Source organism: Seriola dumerili, unplaced genomic scaffold (genome assembly GCF_002260705.1).
Source record: "Seriola dumerili isolate Sdu_G_001 unplaced genomic scaffold, Sdu_1.0 BDQW01000002.1, whole genome shotgun sequence".
NCBI lineage: Eukaryota > Metazoa > Chordata > Actinopteri > Carangiformes > Carangidae > Seriola > Seriola dumerili.
In genome coordinates this window covers 2,434,407-2,456,055 of record NW_019174257.1, presented here as the reverse complement: position 1 = coordinate 2,456,055, position 21,649 = coordinate 2,434,407, and the positions used below count along the sequence as shown (strand labels likewise).

At 36.1% G+C, this 21,649-nt stretch overlaps 3 protein-coding genes across 3 annotated transcripts; 2 read left to right on the top strand and 1 right to left on the bottom strand.

The window, feature by feature from the left end:
• Positions 1-78: 78 nt before the first annotated feature.
• LOC111230334 (uricase-like) lies at positions 79-4,628 on the bottom strand. Its single transcript, XM_022757067.1, has 8 exons — positions 4,553-4,628; positions 3,669-3,881; positions 2,342-2,458; positions 1,950-2,028; positions 1,070-1,256; positions 779-902; positions 446-529; positions 79-362 (listed from the first exon to the last, which is right to left on the bottom strand). Exons 1-8 carry the CDS (start codon positions 4,571-4,573, stop codon positions 288-290), a joined length of 900 nt encoding a protein of 299 aa, XP_022612788.1. The 5' UTR covers positions 4,574-4,628; the 3' UTR covers positions 79-287.
• A 767-nt stretch (positions 4,629-5,395) lies between these two features.
• Positions 5,396-11,078, top strand: LOC111240356 (deoxyribonuclease-2-beta-like). The gene is made up of 6 exons (XM_022770345.1): positions 5,396-5,613; positions 5,869-6,043; positions 6,564-6,642; positions 7,321-7,482; positions 8,362-8,559; positions 9,187-11,078. Exons 1-6 carry the CDS (start codon positions 5,468-5,470, stop codon positions 9,519-9,521), a joined length of 1,095 nt encoding a protein of 364 aa, XP_022626066.1. The 5' UTR covers positions 5,396-5,467; the 3' UTR covers positions 9,522-11,078.
• Positions 11,079-11,413: 335 nt separating this feature from the next.
• LOC111216346 (deoxyribonuclease-2-alpha-like) lies at positions 11,414-14,642 on the top strand. The gene is made up of 7 exons (XM_022737851.1): positions 11,414-11,520; positions 11,842-11,939; positions 12,030-12,192; positions 12,278-12,359; positions 12,461-12,619; positions 12,724-12,915; positions 13,141-14,642. Exons 1-7 carry the CDS (start codon positions 11,503-11,505, stop codon positions 13,491-13,493), a joined length of 1,065 nt encoding a protein of 354 aa, XP_022593572.1. The 5' UTR covers positions 11,414-11,502; the 3' UTR covers positions 13,494-14,642.
• The last annotated feature ends 7,007 nt before the right edge of the window (positions 14,643-21,649 follow it).

The following is a 21,649-nucleotide window of genomic DNA, read 5'->3' as shown; positions in this document are numbered from 1 at the left end:
GATTTTCAATAAATGGTGCTCTTTTCTCACCAAAGAACAATATTAGTTTGTAAGTTTATTGATAGTGGTTTGCGATTATTTAATTTTATTTACTTACATATTCACCTTACAAGCTCAAACACTTTAATCATGATTAGGAAATCATTAGTTATGATCCTTACAAAACAATTTAAAAGGTAATTTTTTTTTCATGGTTAGTCAATGTGATGTGACATTGACTTGTCAAGCTTATTAATGTTGATATGTTGATCACGGCAGCCGCGTTTTCTGGATTCGTCTCTGTGCCTTCACAGCTTCGCTTGCTGTTTCCTGCGTACTGTCCCCGTGATGTTCCCTGAGGGGTTATCCAGGGGAAGGAGTACCTGTGAGGAAAAAGAAAAATACAATAATATCCTATATTTCCTTGTCTAAACAACTTGAAAGATTCATTGTAATCCAAACTCACTTCATCTTTGTTGGTGAGGCCCATTTTTGTCATGTCTATGGTAAAGTAATGCTGGTTGGGCATGACGATCTCTATTTCATCCACCTGAAAGACAATACTCACGTTACACCCTGAGTTTTCTGAATAAGCCTGTTATATACTGTGTTTTGCGAAGTATTGAACTTGAAATATTTGTCATAATGTGTTCGTATGCACTCAATTACGAATGTAGAGAAAAGAACAGATGACAAGATTCTTTTGATATGTCAATGTTATTTAGTAATAGTTTATGTAACCACAAATGCTTGTGAGGTGATAGCGAGTGTTGATCTCATGATGTAAATGTAGGCATACCTCAGGAACTCTGTCCAGGACCAGAAGCTGTGTGTCATAAAGGGTCTTCTGCACAGAAGGTGAGAACTCTCCACGACCGTAGGGACCAGCAAACTTCTCAATAATTGTCTCCTTCACGCACTTCCTGCAGAGACAGTGATGTGATGGGAATTGGATGTAGAAAGAATGTGATTTCACTTTTAGCATTTTTGATATAAGTCTCATTTGAAATAGGAGAGATTTTTCTTCTGTTTTGTCATAGATACTAAACTAAGATGTTTAGTGAGTGCAGCATTCTCCTTCATAAATTACCATGCAGCGTCAAAGTTGACATCCTGAACCTTGTTGTAGCGCCACCTAGCATAGACAGAGGTGCAGAAACACCTGTCTTTGGTCTCTTGCAGAGTAGTGAAGCGGTCTCGGAGGAAACCCTCAAAACCAGACTGGGTGGTCTTCAGCACCGTCATGTTCTTCACCCCAGTATGAACCACCGGGATGCCTGTGTGGGGAACAGTGAGTGAATATGGAGCAATCGGAAACATTATGAAGCATTTTGACAGTTTGCAACGTAGCACAGAAGAGATATGTGACAGCAGGACACGCTGGACTCAGTAAAAAATAAGATAAGGAGCTCATCACAAGACGAGAATCCATAGCATCACTGACAAAGCGTGTAATCATAGCTTTGTCTCCCCTTGTTTGCACCACACCACAGGATTTAATCAACAAGCATCAAAGCTTCAAACTGGACATACATGTAGATCAAACCACAGCATCTGCACATCAGCATTCATACGTTTACTATCTGCTCAGCTACTGAATACCTTGATGCTGGGTGTGTGCCCTGTTGCTGCTGTTGCCTGAGCCACACCTGCCTTGATTACAACAACATTTCTAAGGAATCAGCTGAGCCAAGAGTTTTGTTTACATAGAGGGAGTGGGAAGTAAATGTTTTGAACTCCTCTCCAGTAGGGTTATAGTAGATTTTTAAGTTGTCTCAGAGAAACTAAATGCAAAAAATATATTTTCAATACCTTATATTCAATCCAAAATACTGTGTGTGTTTGTGTGTGTGTGTGTGTGTGTGTGTGTGTGTGTGTGTGTGTGTGTGTGTGTGTGTGTGTGTGTGTGCGCGTGCGCGTGCGCGTGTGTGTGTGCGTGTGCGTGTGTGTGAGTGTGTGATTTTGCTTACCATGGAGATTCTGTTCAACATCGCAGAAGCGACAAGCCTCTGGGCTGAAGATGAACGCATGAGCGTGTTCTACCCCGTTCTGAGAGAGAACAAATCTGTATCTCAGTCCATTACACATCACACTCATCAACGGCAAATGGTAAAAAGTTTGATGACGGATATAACAATTTTTGATGTGCTTCGCTGATGAGCGTGGTCATAAGTGTGCCCTAACGCACCTGTAACCACACCCAACAGTGATGTCACCAAGTTGAGAAATTGATCCACAATTTTGAAGGATGCTTAAGTGACTCTTTAGATTGTTTGTTTGAATAAGGGATACTCTACACAGCTATGATGAGTAAAATCTATCCACTTTTGTGCAGGACCGATCGCTGAATCTTGTATTTTACCTTCTCCAGCCTTCTCCACGGAGCCTCCTCCATGTAAACCTTGGCCCTCAGCACATGGTTGAAAGAGGTCAGGAAGTGACTACAGATATCCAGGGAAAACTGCTCGATGGTCTTTACCTGAACAGATGTGCATCAGATAAAAAAGAAGAGTGACAGGCTGTAGATAAAGCAATCTAAAAAACACTGTAATATGAGAAGCAGTGTTGTCAAATATTAATGGGAACATAAAGGCACTGCAGACTTTAACAACGGTCATGACTGGACAACACTTTAACAGGAAATGTTTACCATTGATGTTATCTGATCGGCGTGTGTTTGAGCCATGTGTAAACAGGAGTCACTTGAGGTAAAAGAATGGCAATTTCCATGACCTGTTAAGTGACTGAAAAAGCTGTTTTCTATTTCCTTAAACTAAAGCTGTATTAACTGTTCTGGAATTATGACATTAAATGTAATATATCTGTACTTTAACTTTCCTTTAAACAAATCAGGATCCTTTTGAAATTTAAAGTCTAATTTATTCAGTTTGTAGAAAATGAACCTAATTAAATCTCAGTAAGTAGATGTGTAAGTACTGTATGTTGCCATCAATGCTGTTGAATCTCTCTTCACCTCAGACGTGTGTGTAGCTGCTCCTGGTTATTTAAAGCTGGAAAACATAGAACCTTCTTCTCTTAGGTCTTGTGAAACAAACAAATCACTCAATGATTTTTAGTTAATTTCAATAACTCCTCAATTGCACAAGTTTAAGTTTTGTCTATAATAACGTGACACCTTTCAACAAACAGTACTAACCAAGTGTGCCTATTTTCACCTCTGTGATGTACTGTAGCAAGAATTAAGACTTAGCCTGGACAGACTCTGAATTTCACTACTGTTCTGTTTGTTCAAAACACCTGTTTTTCTGAAAATATGACCATATCACACCAGTTGTGGCCTCTCTACTTTCACTGTGCTTTGGCTCTTCGTAACATTAAATATTACATGACCTTATTTCCATACGTAATGAACATAATCCTGCTAAAATCTTTTTTATCCTCTCAGATTGAGAAATTTGTGATTTTGGAAGCAACTTGCAGAGTCGAGTGTTACCCTTGCACCTTGCCATGAATCCTGAGTTTTCATCTCTCTTGAAAAATTTCCTACTGATAGAAATTGTTGTCTATGGAACAATTCAAGTGTTGTGATGAGAAGGAATTTGACGGGTTGCCCCTTATTCACACCTTATAGGGTGTGTGATTTGTAGCTACGTCCCTGCTTGAGGTTACAGGATGCGGTGCACTGCCATGTTCCATGTTGTGTCTGTCAGTAGAGGTGGGTGACCTACCCCCCTGAGCTTGGCCAAGGCATGGACTGTGTTCTTGATGGTGTCGGTGGGGATGATGTCTGAGTTGTCTCCGGTTAGATAATCCTTGCGTGATTTGAGTGTAAGCTCCACGTCGGCTTTGAGCTCGATGATGGAGTGGTGGCTTCCCTGTCTCCTGATGACCAGCACTTTCACCGTGTTCTTGCCGTAGCCTGTTCGCACAAACTCCACATTCTGCACACACACAAGGGACAGATTACTGTTGTTGTTGTTGTTGTTGTTGTTATTGCAGTTCAGGACTTACCACTGATGTAAACAGGCCCTTTTGTGCCATAAATACACATTTTTCTGATATTAACTGTAGATTTACTTTATTTGCAGTATATATGTTGTTGGATTTTCTTCTTCTTTCCTTTAAAGTTTGGTCTTTGGTGTTGTGTTAACTGTGTGCTTTTTGTGTGCATTTTCGAGTTTGTTACAAGTATTTCATTTAATGAAATCCTCCAATTGGCTGCTTGAGCATGATTTCTGTCTACACACTACATTCATCCCTGTAAGTTATGACTAAAACAGGTCTGCTTTTGTGTAGGATAAATGAAAATAACATATATTATTTGATTTCTCTAAGACAATCAGTAGTAGCAATTAATTAGAAATTTAATATCCACTGCATGAGAGAGTAAGATATATGAAATTAAATCTGTATTGACAGAAATATTTGGACGTTTGTAGTTTACAATTCTAATATTTGCAGGGTTAGGGTCAGGGTGTTTGCCGCGTGGCCGTTGAACCCAAAAATTAGACAAACTCTAGTGTTGGATCATTATTTAAGGAGGCCTGAAGTTGATTATGTTCTGTAAAAAGAAAAGAAAAGATACTTCTGTAAAAAACATAGTGACTGTTACCTTTTCTGAAGCAGTTGCCATGGTGTCTTTTGTTCATACACCCGCTGTCTGAATGACCTCAGTCCCTGTGCCGTTTCCAGCAAAAGGGTGTCTCTACTGATGGAGGAGGATTTTGTAGAGAGGGTGTAGCTACCTTTGCACTCAGGCTATTTGAAGTGTTAGGTGAAGTTTAACCTGTTTTACCTGTCCCGTGTGTTTTACTTTCAGACATGGAAATCATGCTCTATTACATGCACATTGAGGATCACAGAGAAAAACCAACCTACATTTCTCAATACAGATCATTTTGTTGTGTTTTATTCTGCTCTATACCTTCTTCACCTTACTGGTTCCCCATCTTGAAGTAACTTGAAAAGACAGATTAGATATGTTACAGATTAGAAAGGTAACTGCACAACTCAAGTTTCAGTGACTAGCTTCGAAAATATCCTTTTCATTTAATTCGTTACCTCAATTGACGCCACTGACAATGTAAAAATAAAATGCTAAGTCAGATTAAAGTCTTTCATTTAATAGCTTTCTTATAGTTACATGGTGAGATAATTTTTTCGACCAGATGGTTTTCAGTTCAGTAATCAGCAGTTCCATCGCTAATAAAAGATGACTGTGGTCGTACTGAGAAGCTCCCAGGTGTGAACAGGTACAACACTTTGAAGATGAAAAACTGCCACTGGATAAGTAAAGGTACAACAACATAAAGACTCAAGGTTCTTACACAAACAGTCATCAAAAAAATTTATTCAATATATCCCCTATAAACCCTCACAGTCCCTTCAATCTTCCCCTGTCATGTGACTACATCTTATGACTTCCTCTTTTGCATGTGCAGTCAGATGTACTGTATCCACTTTCAAAGTTACTGTATCGTAAGGCACACAACCTGAAAACAGATTTCAGATTCACTTTCTTTGTTCCATGCTGTGTTCACCTCAGCTACGGGAGTCCTTCAGCATGGCCGCACACCTCAGTTCATGCCTCCAGATTGTTGTCATGTTTCTGTGTTGCACAGCGTGTAGCACTGGCATTTCCTGTAGAAATGAAGCTGGTGAGCCTGTTGATTGGTGAGTTGATTTTATACATGAAAATACACTGATGACAATGAAGCTTTAGTTAGTTATACTACTGCGTTTTTAGTTACAGTGGGTGAAATGTCTTGTGTCTTTCAGCAGCTAACTATATTGTTGGTACTGGCTATGTTTTGATACATTGAGGCATGAAACTGACACAAACTATGTTAAACAATTTTTTGAATATTCCCAAGATGTCCTCTTTTGTATATACGAAACAAAAAAAATTTCTCTCTCCATTCTCTGCAGGTTTATCATTTACAAGCTTCCCAAGTATAAGATCGGTGAGGTCGGCAGTGGGGTGGACTACATGTATCTGGACCCTTCAGTAGAGAACTGGCAGATGAGTAAATTCACAGTTAACATCAGTCAAGGAGCCATAGGGAACACACTGAACCAGCTTTACATGGGAAAGGCCTACAAGGTGAGGTTATGTCCCTATGGATTTCATACACTGATCTCTATAGAGGATGACAGAGACCCTTGCGGCATTAATCAGATTTAACACATCTCTGCTGTACATTGGTGCCAGTTTGCTGAGTGGACACTCCTTTGTTTTCTATGGGGAAGTGAACTGAAGCTGCACATTAACAAGCATCCCCAACAATATAATAACACAATCCTTGTTCTCTAAAAATGACAAGTAGTTTTTTAACAGCTAAGACTGCTGCCAGGATTTTCTTACTTTCAGACAGAGCCAGGCTAGTTGCTTCCTCCTGTGTCCAGTCTTTGTGTTAAGCTAAGATAACCAGCTTCTGGATGAACAGAGACTTTGATTCTGTCATTTAGCACTCAGCAGCATAAAGCAAATTAATGTTTCCCAAAATGTCAAACTATTCCTTTAAGAAATTACAGTAAGAGAAATTAAAAAAAAAAAATCACATTGCAAAAAATGTACTCCTCCATATAATATATGTGGCCTATAAAACAAGTTTTCCCCTCAGTCTAACAGCTCAGTCTATGCACTCTACAATGATGCTCCGCCAATCCTGGATTACAGGGAAGAATACGGACACACTAAAGGTACAGTGGATTTTGAAAAAATTATCAGCTCACAAGTTTTGAGGATCTTGCTTTGATCTTATTAAGATAAATTTAGATTGTGGCTGGATGAAAAGGCTGGTAACACTGGTAAAGCCTGAAGATCCTAAACTTCATAACTGGAAAATATCACAACATGTAGCCTACGGTAAATCACAACAGAAATACAGTACACTGTATGTAGTCCTATATCTTTTGACATAGCTGTTATTTTACATCATATGTGTTAGTGTGTATAAAAACTTTAAGTATTTGGAGAAAAATGTGAACAAATTTCAAAATTATGCAATTTCCTTCAAATGTATTTTAAATTGTCCACCTGACATCTGATATCTCTTTTTGAAGAGAGGGCACCTGAAGGTATCATTGTGAAAATGTTTTTTTCAGTGTGGTACATTCAGGGACCTGTCTATATTTTTGTGTCTGTGATAATTAATTTCAGATGTATCTCCTGGGTAATTTTCAGGCTTTTCAGTCCTATGATTTTGCAAAAAAGAACAGATCAATATATTTTTTTCTTGTCAGGGGGAGGTAATGGGCAAAGAGCATCTGTTTGATAACAGCTGTTGACTCTGGACACAACTTTGATGGGTTTCATGCAAGTGTGGGTTTGTTGTACGTGCTTTTGTGTGTAAAGAGTTGTTTGTGTGCATCCTGCAGGGGTGCTGCTCTTTGACCGCTCTCAAGGTTTCTGGCTATCGCACACCATTCCCCACTTCCCATCGTTCCCTGAGAGAGGCTACCTTTACCCCTCCTCTGGTAAAGTCAATGGCCAGACTGCTCTGTGTGTGACCTACCAGTATGAACAGTTTCTCCATATTGGTGAGTAAACGCTCATGAAGCAACAGGGCCTGACCCATTCCTGCTCTGTACACATCCCAGACTTCAACTTACAAAATTCTCTGTTTGCTGAAAACAAGAAAACATTAACATTGTGACCTGAGTTTATGTAAGTCCATAAGTAGTTTATATACATACAGACATTCATGACTCATAATGTACACACACCTGAAAAGGATTTGTCCGATGATGTTTTAACGTTACGTAAAAGTGAAGTAGGAGATTTTAAGACAATTACATTTGAAATGAAAAATATTTGCATATTTATAAATGGCTGATTTTTGAATAAGGGAGAAGGAATAGATGTAATTTTAGGATTTAAAAAAAAAAAAGTAATGTTTTTGTGGAAAAAGACACAAATTATTATTCAAAGTAGAGTGTTTTTATTTGTCATAAAACATGTCTGGTGGGGTTCTTTAAAGTATTTTTCCCATGTTTCCAGAGCACACTGTCAGATAACAAGACACACAGAAACACTATGAGCAAAGCTGTTGAATAATGTTGTCAACAGTGATTTTGCACTGGTAACAGGATTTTACTCATTTAGAGTTTTGACAGCTGACGCCATTTGTTTTGTATTGTACTGTGATAGCCTGTGTTTTTGACATTATCGAAAGGCTTTTAAGTTTTACCAACTAAAGAAATATTTTAATAGCTTGAAGCTCTCTAAAGACACATATTCACATTTGGAGAAATCCGAGTAACAGCCGTCAAACGCACAGCAAAAGGAGAATATCAGTCGGTCTCAATTTTTTTTTTTTTTTGCATTTAACCCTTTAAATAAATAACAAAACATTTTTTCCAACATAGAGTATGTCTTATTCCTCCTCCACTTTTTGATGCATTCCCATTCTTCTCCAGCAAAGCAGATGGTTTACCTTTACCCTCGTTTCTATAACTGCTCTGTACCTGCTGCGTTCTCGGCCGACCTGCCACAGCTTGCCCAGTTATGTGAGGGCTCCAGACCACCACTGGGCTCTGATAAGGGGGTGGAGCAGCTTTTCTCAGTCCACGGGGAGAAGTTTGTCAGTTTTGCCAAATCTGAACGCTTTGTGGATGGTAAAGTATGCCTCATGTACTGTTGGCCATTTATATTAGTTATAAGTTACACGACCACCATTGTCACTTCAACATTTACGCCACAGAAGAAACTGTAAACTCTGCACAACTTTGCAAAAGCATCTATCTACAGTCTTGTTTGCACATTTAACTTGTCTGCCACAGTCACTCATTATCAGGTGTAGACACACTATCATATCAGAACAGTGATGTGCATGAACACACCCCACCCAAGCCCTTCAAAAGTACTCACTCTTGTGGCCCCCTACAGTGAGGCAATGTCTACTTGTACTTCTTATCATATGGACAGTTGTGTCCACACTCATCGCAGCATAATTGCACCTCTGAGCACCTGATATTTAAATGTTCAATTGTCCAAAAAGTTTGCACTTACATTTAATATTTACATCTGAAAAAGACTGCACATGCAAATGATTTCATGAGCTTATCATGTCTTAATTCTCTTTAGTTTTTGAGAATTTGAGACAATATAAAACACATTATATAAAACATTAAACCTATTGTAACACATTTTAATAACCAAGTTTACTTTCCCAAATAAAAAATATGTTTTTAAAATTTTATTTATAACCATCTTTTTTGACCCTCTCACTGGTGTTCATTCAGATATCTACACAGGATGGGTGGCTCAGGTCCTGGATGCCGACCTGCTGGTGGAGACATGGCAGAGACAAGGTCACATGCTGCCCTCCAACTGCTCCCTGCCCAAACACACCATGAACATCAAGAGGATTCGGCTTTCTGGATCAGTCCTGTTCCAGTCCTACCACGACCACTCCAAATGGTGTGTGTCACAGGCTTATGAGAACCAGGTGACCTGCCTGGGGGACCTGAACAGGGAGAGGGCCCAACTGTGGCGTGGTGGGGGGCTGATCTGCTCCTTAAACCCCTCGATTTACAAGGCTTTCAGACAGGTGGTGGACTGGTATATTGACTGTTGAACTAGACAGGAGGACGGGATGGCTAGGACTGTATCAGTCTCCGACTCAGATTTAAATCTGTTTTAAAGTTGTGCGACTAAATGTGGAGGTTGATCCTGTTAGAGGCCTCAGGCCACACAAGAATCAAATTAGACGTCAATTAAAAAAAACAAAAAAACAGGGCTTTAATAGCTGCTTAGCTAATTGGATCCTAGTTGAGAATCAAACTTATATCCCAGTGAATTCTCCTTCCATTTATGCTTCAGCTGGAGATCTGTAATATGTACATCTTGACACACAACAATTGCACAAAAAACTTTGCTATATCAGAGGAGAAAACAAAGTATGATTTTGATTTGCAAATGTCAAAGCTTTAGAATCTATTGATTAAAATAATTTAATGTAAATAATAAAGATGCAAGATACAAGTGTTTCAGTCATCACTCAGATTTACTGAAAGCCTTTATCCACTTGTGTCACAACACTTAACCTACCTGTGTTTGAGTATAGGAAAGTTTATTTCTTCACCCTCTGAGACTATCACATGTTTTCTTATATCTTATGTGGGTGGAGACTGTGTCTGCATTCGCCATCATTATGTTCGGGCAGTTTTTACTTTTGGAGGAGGATGCAATGGGCTTAAACCTGAAGTAATTGGTGTATTGGGTAAACGGTGTCACCTAGTGGACAGACTGGTATAGTATCGTTAAATGTGGCATTTTCTCTGTGGATTATTACAAAGAGTACATAGTGTACCTGCACTGCTCTGTACACTGCTGACTGTTGCAGCATAAATTTTTGTTTTCCTTAAACAAAACAAAAAATCTGCTTCTGGGTTAAAATCATTTCAGAATCTATTTCTTTAGATTCGTATTTTTGATACTTTTAAAGACATCAGTCTTATTCTATCTTGTTTAAAGACACTAGTTTCTATTCTAGAAATTTCCTCAAACAAGAGAAACTGCAATGGTAGCAACTGGAATCACATTAATATCAAACCACCTCTCAGCTTCTAATTTTTATTCTGCACATCCTGATGCAAGATTAAACTTCCTCTGTCAGAACCGCTTTTATAACTTACTGTTTGACTCAAAATTGAGATTTTAATTTGTCAACTTCAGTGTCATGCTGACCTTCATGTTTCCTGACCCATGGAGGCGTCAAAGCCATACAGTCTTATACAAAACTAAAGGAGGGACATGGAAGAAGAACATACAGACAGACAGCTCCAGGCCCCACCCTCTCAGATTGAGATAATCAAATTACAGCAAGACAAGTAGATAACTGAGTACCTCAAAGGGTTCATGCTGTTGAAAACTAGGAAATAGCGAATGTTATTGTTAAAAATTTGTGTCATATACAATCTTTTAGTACAATGTGTTACAGAACTGGTTTACCAGCAGAGACAAAGACGACAAACAGATTTTGCAGGCCAACGACTTTTCATTGTTATACTTGTAGTTACGATTCGTCCAGTTGGCTGCTTTCAGTAGTGGGCTGGCATGATTTTATCTGTAGTAATTCCCTGGAAATGCCGGTTGAGTGTATGAACTTTGACAATGTCAAGCAACCTGTCAAACCACATTTCACTTTAATGACTATTCTTTCTTAGTAATAATAATGAAAATGCTTTAATAGAATAAAACAGTATAGGCATAGTTTTAGTTCTTTGTGGTGCAGCATTTCTTCATGATTAAGTTACAATAAAAGCTTTCTGTTTGAAGAGTAACTCACTTGTCAATATCACATCAGCATTTATTAAAACAATGAGTCAAACTGCTTCCTACTGTGCCCAAAAGGCAGATAAACCCCTCTGTTGTCCACTGCTTAAAACAGCCATGTCATCAGACAAGAAATCATTGAATAATTTGCAGTGAAGTAAAGCTTTTGAGTGACAAACCAGGAAGCAGATAAAAGTGTGTGTGGGTTTCAGTTTCATTTAACAGAGAGATATGATGAGAACAACTTTTCAAAGCAGGTATACAGTTTGCTCTGAAGAGGAATGAAGATGACTACATATGTAAGTAAAATGTTCATATGGTTAAAAATGATGCTGCAAATAATAGTAGTTGACTAGGGTGTTGGTTGAAGTTGTGTATGGTTTGTGTATGATATGTGTCCAGGAAGTAGCTTAATAGAAATGCAGAACCCTCTGATAACCTGCCATCCTGTTTGCACCAACATTGATCCTTAAGTCAAATTATGTTCTTGAAGCATCTATTCACTAATCTATTCACAAATATTTTATTTTAATATTTAATTTTAACATAATATGATTATATATACGTATATATATATATATATATGTCATGCTTCATTCTGTCATGTTTGATTGTTTCAGAGAGGAGTGATGCAATTCCTCTTCAGTGTTGGGATCCTTTTTCAAGGGTGTGATTCAGATGTAAAATGCAGGAATGACAATGGAGACGAGGTTGACTGGTTGGTGCAAATTTTGAATTGTGGCAGTTTATATTTTCACAGATTCTCAGTTTGATATGTAATAGAATATATTTATCTCTATCCCATTAGGTATATTTTATACAAGTTGCCCAATGTGACAGGCCGTGGTTTGTCATATCTGTACATGGATAAGAGCACTAATGGATGGAAACTCAGCAAAGAGAACATCAGCAGTAAAACTGGCACTCTGGCGAACACCCTGAAACCTCTTTTGGACTTCTATGACAGAAAGGTAAATGTATAAAAGGATACATGTCTCTCTGACATGACAGCCTTCAGTGGTCACACTAAATCAGAGTTTCACTGTTTTGTTGTAGATTGAAGGCTTTGGATACATGCTCTATAGTGATCAACCTCCAAATCAAAAGGCTCCATCTGCATCATTTGGCCACAGTAAAGGTGTGAACAGAAACATTCCACTTTATTGTTTTCAAAGCCAAATATTTCACATTGTAACAAAGCTCTGTTTCTATTCTTTTCTACTGTTTTACTTCCTACAGGAGTAGTGATGTTGGACAGACAAACTGGAGTTTGGCTCTCACACAGTACACCAAAATTTCCAACATATCGCAGTAAAGACTTCTGGCCAACAAGTGGAAACACTAATGCTCAAACATTTATGTGCATGACTTACTCCTATGATGACTTCAAGGAAATAGGTAGATAATACCAGTGATATTGCCGTCTTGTTTTGACTGAAGTTTTTCTCATTTACCTGAAAGGATGATAATGGAATTAAAAAAAATTGTATCTAAATTCTCAGGATTGCAGCTCATGTACATCCATACTTATCCATATGACTCTGACATACCGACAACCTTTCCAAATGAGCTGAGATGTGTTGCACAGCGAAACTGCTACCCAAAGAAGGGACCCTGGTTTAGAGAGACGTCACTGACCTCAGTGAAAGGACATCAGTTCCACAGCTTTGCAAAATACACACGTTTTGGGGACGGTGAGTGTTTGAAGTTGTGGGAGTTAAAATTTGTTTACGTTGATGATAAACAAAGCAAAATTAGAAACACATTTATAAAAGGCTGTCTGACCTCCTCTCTATTCAAAATGACATCATGTGCATCACTGTCTTTTTGTTCTATTTGAGGTGTTTTTTATTTATTTATGCATAAAATGTATTTCTAAAATTTTATCCCCACTGTCTTTGTTTTCCACACTATTGTAGATCTTTATTCTGGCCTTATTGCAGATAAACTGGAGAGGGCTCTGTATGTCAAGAGCTGGGGAAAGATGCAACGCCCCCTGCTCTCTAACTGCAGCATCCCTCATCATGTGTCCAATGTGAAGGAAGTGCAGCTCCCCGAAATGCAGCCTTTCAGTTACACTGTAGATCACTCCAAGTGGTGTGTGACACTCGGTGGTGGCTGGACCTGCATTGCTGATATGAACAGGGAAGTGAGCCAGATGGGCAGAGGTGGAGGAGCCATATGCACCAAAGATGTTGCAGTTGGGAATGCTTTCTATACATTGATCACACAGTCTGAACCATGTAAAAAGGCACATACACAGGAGCTTTAAAGGCACAACCCTCATTGAAATGTGTTGTCATGCTTTCACACATATTTTGGTGCATGTTCACCCCTGTCTCTTTTAGTCTGCATGATGTAGTTTTATTAATTAAACACTGCATTGTTTTTATTTTTTAAATCATGTTTTAAGCATTAAAATAAATAAACACAGCTGAATGATTACATCAATATTAAATTACAAATTCCATGTTACTCCAGGTGTTTTTCTGTTATCAAGTGATTAATCCTTTTTCAGCCATGGACAGATTAAACTGTTTAGGGAACCCCTGGGTAAAATGAACTGCTGGGCCCCCATTAACTGTAAGTTTTATCCATGCTGGGATACAATCTGAGTCCACATTAACTTCTGGCTATAGAAACCAACCTGAAATAATGAAGGTCTTTTTAACCCTAACCCTTGACACAAGGATCTACAAGGGCAGCTATTGCACATTGTATGGATACAAGTAAAGGCCCATATGAGGAAAATGTCTAAAATAGCATAAAACAAAGAGTTTCATTTTTGATATGTAACAACAATGATCAAGTTTGGAAAATAATTAAGTTGTAGCCTATAAACACTGATGGACAAAGTAATCATTTCCCTCATTTAGTAGTAAGTAGTGGCTAATGCTTACATCTTTATAGTTCTTCAAATGCAGTGGAAACTTAAAATGTTCTACAGGAAGCTATAGTGTCTGTCCCTGATTTAGACTTCTTATGACTATTTTGTTGCGATTGAAGCAAAAAAGAGGACAATGTAAATAAACAACAACAATAAAGAAGAGCATGAGAATTCCTTCAGTGTCAGTGTCCGAGGGAAAAGTTTTCACAACCCCCCCGCACAGCATGATTTCTATCTACCTAAATCTGATGTGTTCAGCAAATCAAGAGCTGAGATGCACCAACTCTTGTACTTTGTTCTTCCATGCTACATACTAATTGTTAGCTGGTTCTTAGTATATGGTGTGTTCATACTAGAAAAGTGACAAAATAAAGAACACTTACAGGATTCTGGTAACATGCAGTAAAATAAGACTAATTTGTCCTGGCTGTTTATCTTGTATCTATATATTATTGTTTGTCTGATGATAGTGTAGTTACTGCTGACTGTACAACAAATTGCCCCACGGGGATAATAAAGATATCCTTGATCCTTGTTCCTTAAAGTCATTATACATATTATAAAGCCTTGATTGTGGGTATTGTGTGCTGACCTGGTCTGACAGACAAAGAGAACAAACATGTGAGTGAAGATGTGTTTTCATTTGTTCTAAAGTCCTGAAAGAACAAGGTCGGCGCGGAAATGGAGCAAAGTGATTAGTCAAACTCAGAAGAATACAAGTGCAGTAGTAAATGCAACACTTCAAAGAAAACTCTGAACATTGCAGATGTTGGATTTCTATTAAAGCGGTGGGTTTGATACAACCATACTATTAAGCTTCTCGTTTCTTTTAACAAGAAAGTCAACATCATGGTGTTATGTGCACAATCAACAAGTCATTGCAGTAAACATTTTTGATTGAGTAACAAGGCAGCAGATGAACTGTGGGTTTTGGTTTTGACACTGAAATGTGACAAGATCAGCTTTTTGCGGAAACGGATGAACAGTTTACACTGAACATCTCACGGTGAGAATAAAAAAATGGAAGTGCCAAAATATGTAAGTAAAAAACTTTACAGGGTAAAAAATGATTCTAAAACAACAAACAAAAGAATCAAATACTAGATTTTTGTTGCTGTTGTGATGATTAAATGTGGCATTCTTACTGTTTAAGATATTTTAATTTGAATATATGATGAAGTAGAAACAATTCAATATCCCGCTCTTTGGAAATATGAACAAGTGCTAAATAAAATACCCTAATGCTCAAACATTTATGTGCATGACTTACTCTTATGATGACTTCAAACAAAATTGGTAGGGCTAATGCCATTGATGTTGCCAAATATGTCATACCGCATAAGAGAAAATACATCTAAAAATTGTTTTTACAATTTTTGAAAACAATGTTCTTATAATACAAGAATAATGTTAATGTGATAATTTGTCGGTTTGACTTAGGATTTCATTGAGTTTGGACTGTCATATGTAATTTGAGTGCCCTTTCTTTTTGTTTTCTGTTGTTTTGCACCACAGTGCAGTGATAAATAACCCTGTTGATTTAATGGCTGTAGGTTTAGTATGGCTGAATATCCGAGTATCTCTTTTTGACTTGTTGACTGTGCCATGTAGTACAGCACTTATGACCAATTTAATGTAGCATGTCATGCAAAATCTTTCACTTGAAACAAAACTCACAGGTGGAGCAAAACATAAAAATATTGTCCCTGTGAATATGACAAAACTGTATATTCAAGCACATATTGTACTACCTCAGAGTTGTACTTAAGTAAATGTAATTTGTTATTTTCCCACTCTGTACACAAGCTATTGTTTTCATACTTTGTTACAATGCAACAATTGTACAAACACATTTGCTTATTTGCTTGCAGGAGAAATTGTTCTAATATGCTAACTGTTGATTTGACTTGTTGATACAGTGCAAGATATATGTTGTATTGTTCAGTGTTGAAGATCCAGGAAATGGCTTTTTAAAAATATATAACTGTCCTTTCCCAGTCATACCACAGCTTCCTGTTCACACCATCATCTAGCCCCATCATACTTTAAAAAGAGTTCCTATGTTTTTCACTTTTCTTATCATAATTATTATCATTATTCTTTTCTGATTATGTGTGATTATTTCAGAGGACAATGATGGCACTGCTCTTCAGCATTGGGATCCTTTGTCATGGGTGTGACTCAAAAGTGACTTGCAAAAATGACAAAAAACAAGGAGGTGGACTGGTTGAGAGGACATCGGTATTGTATGTATGTATTGAAAACCCTGGAATTGCAGAGGCTTTCAGAACCATGATCAAATGGCCTAATCAATGTGAACTTGGGCGTCTAGATAATCCCAAGGTGCTCAACACAGGGAAGAGCAAACGCCAGTTCAAGATCTGAGCAGCTGGTAAGCGCAAAAGAAATTTTCCGAAAAAACAGCCACACCATTTGCAGTGTGGCTGACTTCCTGGTGCACAAAAAAAGGGGCCCACAGATGTTGAGGGAGTGGAAAGTGTGCTGACCACATTTCTTCATACCACTCCATAGATTTGAACCAGAGACCTTTTGGTCCCAAGCCTGCTTCTCTTTTTTTCCTTTTTTCTTTTTTTTTATTATCTTCTGCATGTCATGCTCATTCTGTCAATGCAAATAAATATAATTAAGGTTTCCTTTTAATGTTTGGTCTGTTTTTCTTCCTGAAAAATGAATATACCCATTCTGATAAATCTATCTTAGACTTTTTTAGTAGCGTTTGTCCAACAAACAAAGTATTTTGAATCAGATATCACGATGATGAATCAACTTAAACCATTAAAAACTGCAATGTACAGGCAAGATCTAGCCATTATAATTAATTAGTATGATAACTAGATAATTAATCCTAATTTGTAATTATTAAATTTAGGAAATTCAAATCACTATAGATGTAGCTTTGGTAACTGTAGTGGGGAAGTGCTCAAGCTTTTGCTTAAAGGAAAAGTAAAGTAAAAATAAAGTATTACAAGTAGAAACTCTACATTTCAAGTTTCATTTGCAGTGAAATCACAGAAATCTGAAAAGTATGTTCCTACATGGTTGGTTAATCTGCAAGAGGGCCCCAGGGTTGAAAAGCAAGGGCGTAGGTTCGCATATGGACATGTCCCTACCTATATTTTGGGAGGACAGAATTGTCCCTACCAACATTTGAGTGAAATCATTCATATTATGTGTGAAGTCATATTAGATCATTCCAATGTGCCCTCCAAGAGGCTACGTCTTCAAGACAACCAATTTAGGCATGCTAGCATTTGATTGACTGAAAGGCCAGAGGCTATCTGAAGGCTCATGTCATGTGAGAATATCACATAAAGTCAATAAAAAAATGTCAACTGATGTTGTTTAGTCATTTTAGCTAGTGTTAACTAGCTAACTAACCTTTTTAAAAAAAAGTTTTAAAAAATGACATAGTAGAATAAGGTAAATAAAAGTAAAAAAAATGACATAGTATAGTAAGGAAAAAAATACTAAAAATGACATAGTATAGTAAGGCAAAAAAAGCCCTAAAAACAAGTTAGTATAGTAAGGCAAAAAAAAAAGTCAGAAAAATTACATAGTATAGTAAGGCAAAAAAATACTAAAAACAACATAGTATTTTATGGCAAAAAAATGACATAGTATAGTAAGGCAAAAAAAGTCAAAAAATGACATAGTATAGTAAGGCAAAAACAACATAGTATAGTAAGGCAAAAAAAAATCCAAAAAATGACATAGTAAAGTAAGGCAAAAAAAGTCAAAAAAATAACATAGTATAGTAAGGCAAAAAAAAAAAATATGACATAGTATAGTAAGGCATAGAAAGGTCATAGTATAATAAGGCATAGAAAGGTCATAGTATTGTAATGCATAAAAAGCTATAAAAACGACATAGTATGATAAGGCAAAAAAAATCAAAAAAATTACATAGTATAGTGTTACATGCCTGGCTGTGAAAAGTGCATTTGTGGGTGTGTCCCCCCCACCTTCTCTCTGTCCTCAGGTGCAATCAGCCTGATTGGCCTGCACCTGTGGAGTTTGGGTGCACCTGGACCAGCTAATCACCTCCCCATACAAAAGGACCGTGCATGCAGTGCTGTGGTCACTTCTTTTCTCCCTCTGCTTGCTGGAGCTGTTGGTTGTCGTGTGTTTTCGATTCGTGACTTTGAGCTAATTTAGTAACTTAAAACAAGGTTTGTGGAGTGAGGTGGTGGATATAGGTAAGTTGGGGTACCCTTTATACATTGCACTCACATAGGACTCCTCTGTATATACGCACTAGGTTTCAGGGTTGGTGCCACCTTTGTATTTACTTTTGGTTAACCTTCTTTGTTAGATAAGACTCAGGATTTTGGTTTAAGTTTTATTTTGAGTCTAGCTAGGCCCAGTTTTATTGTACTTTTCAGTTTGTTTAGTACAACCACCTTGTCCCATCCTCCTCCACAATGGTATTTTGTTAATAGATTTCTGTTTTAATAAACCATTTTTCCTTACTTATGACATGGCTACTTGATTCGGGTTTTGGTTGTCGTTTCGTCTCCTTTGTAACTTGCCACCGAAGGAGTCGTAACATATAGTGAGGAAAAAAAAGAAATAAAAACAACATAGTAGGGTAAGGCATACAAAAGTGAAAAAAATGACATAGTATAGTAAGGAACAAAAAACTAAAAACAACATATTATAGTAAGGTATAAAAATAGTAAAATCAACGTAGTATAGCAGGGCAAAAAAAATCAGAAGAATTAGATAGTATAGTAAGGAAAAGAATACTAAAAACAACATAGTATTTTAGGGGAAAAAAGAGACATAGTATAGTAAGGCATGAAAAGTCATAAAAAGAAATAGTACAGTAAGGCAAAAAATAAAATAGTATAGTGAGGCAAAAAATGACATAGTATAGTAAGGCAAAAGTGTCAAAAAATTACATATTATAGTAAGGCAAAAAAAGTTAAAAAAAAATGACATAGTATAGTAAGGAAAAAAAGTAAAAAATATGACATACTATAGTAAGGCATAAAAAGTCATATTTTGTAAGGCATAAAAAGTCATAAAAAGGACACACTATTGTGAGGCATAAAAAGTCATAGTATAGTAAGGCATAAAAAGTCATAGTATAGTAAAGCATAAAAAGTCATAAAAATGACATATTATAGTAAGGCATAAAAAGTCATAAAAACGTCAAAGTATAGTAAGGCATAAAAAGTCATAGTATAGTAAGGCATAAAAAGTCATAAAAACGACATAGTATAGTAAGGCATAAAAAGTCATAAAAACGTCAAAGTATAGTAAGGCATAAAAAGTCATAGTATAGTAAGGCGTAAAAAGTCATAAAAACGACATAGTATAGTAAGGCATAAAAAGTCATAGTATAGTAAGGCATAAAAAGTCATAAAAACGACATAGTATAGAAAGGCATAAAAAGTCAAAGTATAGTAAGGCATAAAAAGTCATAGTATAGTAAGGCATAAAAAGTCATAAAAACGTCATAGTATAGTAAGGCATAAAAAGTCATAAAAACGACATAGTATAGTAAGGCATAAAAAGTCATAAAAACGACATAGTATAGTAAGGCATAAAAAGTCATAGTATAGTAAGGCGTAAAAAGTCATAAAAACGACATAGTATAGTAAGGCATAAAAAGTCATAGTATAGTAAGGCATAAAAAGTCATACAAACGACATAGTATAGAAAGGCATAAAAAGTCATAGTATAGTAAGGCATAAAAAGTCATACAATTTACGTTGTATTGTAAGGCATAAAACATCATAGTATAGTAAGGCATAAAAAGTCATAAAAACGACATAGTATAGTAAGGCATAAAAAATCATAAAAAAGTCATAGTATAGTAAGGCATAAAAAGTCATAAAAACGTCATAGTATAGTAAGGCATAAAAAGTCATAAAAACAGAATTCATAGTATAGTAAGGTGGCATAAAAAGTTCATAAAAGAATACGTAATAAGTCATAGTATAAGGCATAAAAATCATACAACACATGTGTTAACTAAGTATAAAAACGTCATAGTATTGTAGTAAAATTAGTAAAGCATGAAAAAGCACATATATAAAAAGCAAAAGTCATAGTATAAGAAATGAGTAAGCCAATAAAAATTCATTCAAAAGACATAGTTATAGTAAGCATAAAAAGTCATATATAGTAAAGAACACGTCATTATGTAAGGCATCAAAGTATAAAGTAACATAGTAAGAAGCATAAAAAGTCATTAATAAGCAAGGCATAAAAATCATGAAAACGACACATAGGTAATATAAGCATAAAAATTCATAAAAACGGTGTCAATGTAATAGTAAGGCATAAAAAGCATATAATCAGTATAGCATAAAAAGTCAAAAAAAACACATAGTATGAGTAAAGGCAAAAAGTCACTAGTAGGTAAGGGCAAAAAAGTCATACGTATAGTATGGCATAAAGCCATAAAAAGTCATAGTATAGTAAGGCATAAAAAGTCATAAAAACGACAATAGTATAGTAAGGCATAAAAAGTCATAAAAATCAAGTATAGTAAGAAAAAGCCATAAACTCATAAATGCATCAGTCATAAAAACGACATAGTATAGAAGCAAAGTGAATAGTAGCATAAAATAAAAAACAGTCCATAGTAAGTAAGCATAAAAAAGTCATAAAAACTAATAGTGCATAAAATAGTATAGTAAGGCATATAAAAAGTCTGATAGTACAGAAGGCTTAAAACTCATAAAAAAGTCATAGTATATAAGGCATTTAAAAAAGTCAAAAAAACGACATAGTATAAGATAATAAGTGCATAAGAAAACGCATATATAGTAAGGCATAAGAATCAAAAGTCAAAGTTATGAGTAAGCATAAGAAGTCCATAAAAACGCTAGTATATTAAGGCATAAAAGTCATAAAAACACAAGTATAGTAAGGCAATAAAATCATAGTTATCAGAAGGCATAAAAACTCAAATAAAACGACATAGATAATGAGTAAGCATAAAAACATATATAGTAAGCATAAAAAGTCAAAAAAACGACATAGTATGTAACGCATAAAAAATCATAAAAACGATCATAAGTATTGTAAGGCCATAAAGTTCATAGTATAGTAAGGCATGAAAACTCATATAAAAGTCATAGTAAGTAACAAAAAATCATAAAAACGACATAGTATATGTAAGGCATAAAAACTCTAAGTAAGTATCATAAAGTATAGAAGTAGCATAAAAGCTTAAACTCATAAAAACCATAGTATAGTAGGGCATAAAAAATAGTTCAAAACGACATAGTAATAGTAAACAAGTCATAGTATACAATGCATAAAACACATATATAAACTAGCATAGTATATAAGGCATTAAAAAGTCAAAAAACGACATAGTACTAGTAGGGCATGAAAAGTCTTAAGTTATAGTAAGCATAAAAATTCATAAAAACGACATATTATAAGTATAAGGTCATAAGTAAAAGCATAAAAGCATAAAACAAAGTACATAGTATAGTAAAGAAGCATGAAAAACGTCTTTAGTATAGTAAGCATAAAAGTTCATAAAAACACATTAGGTA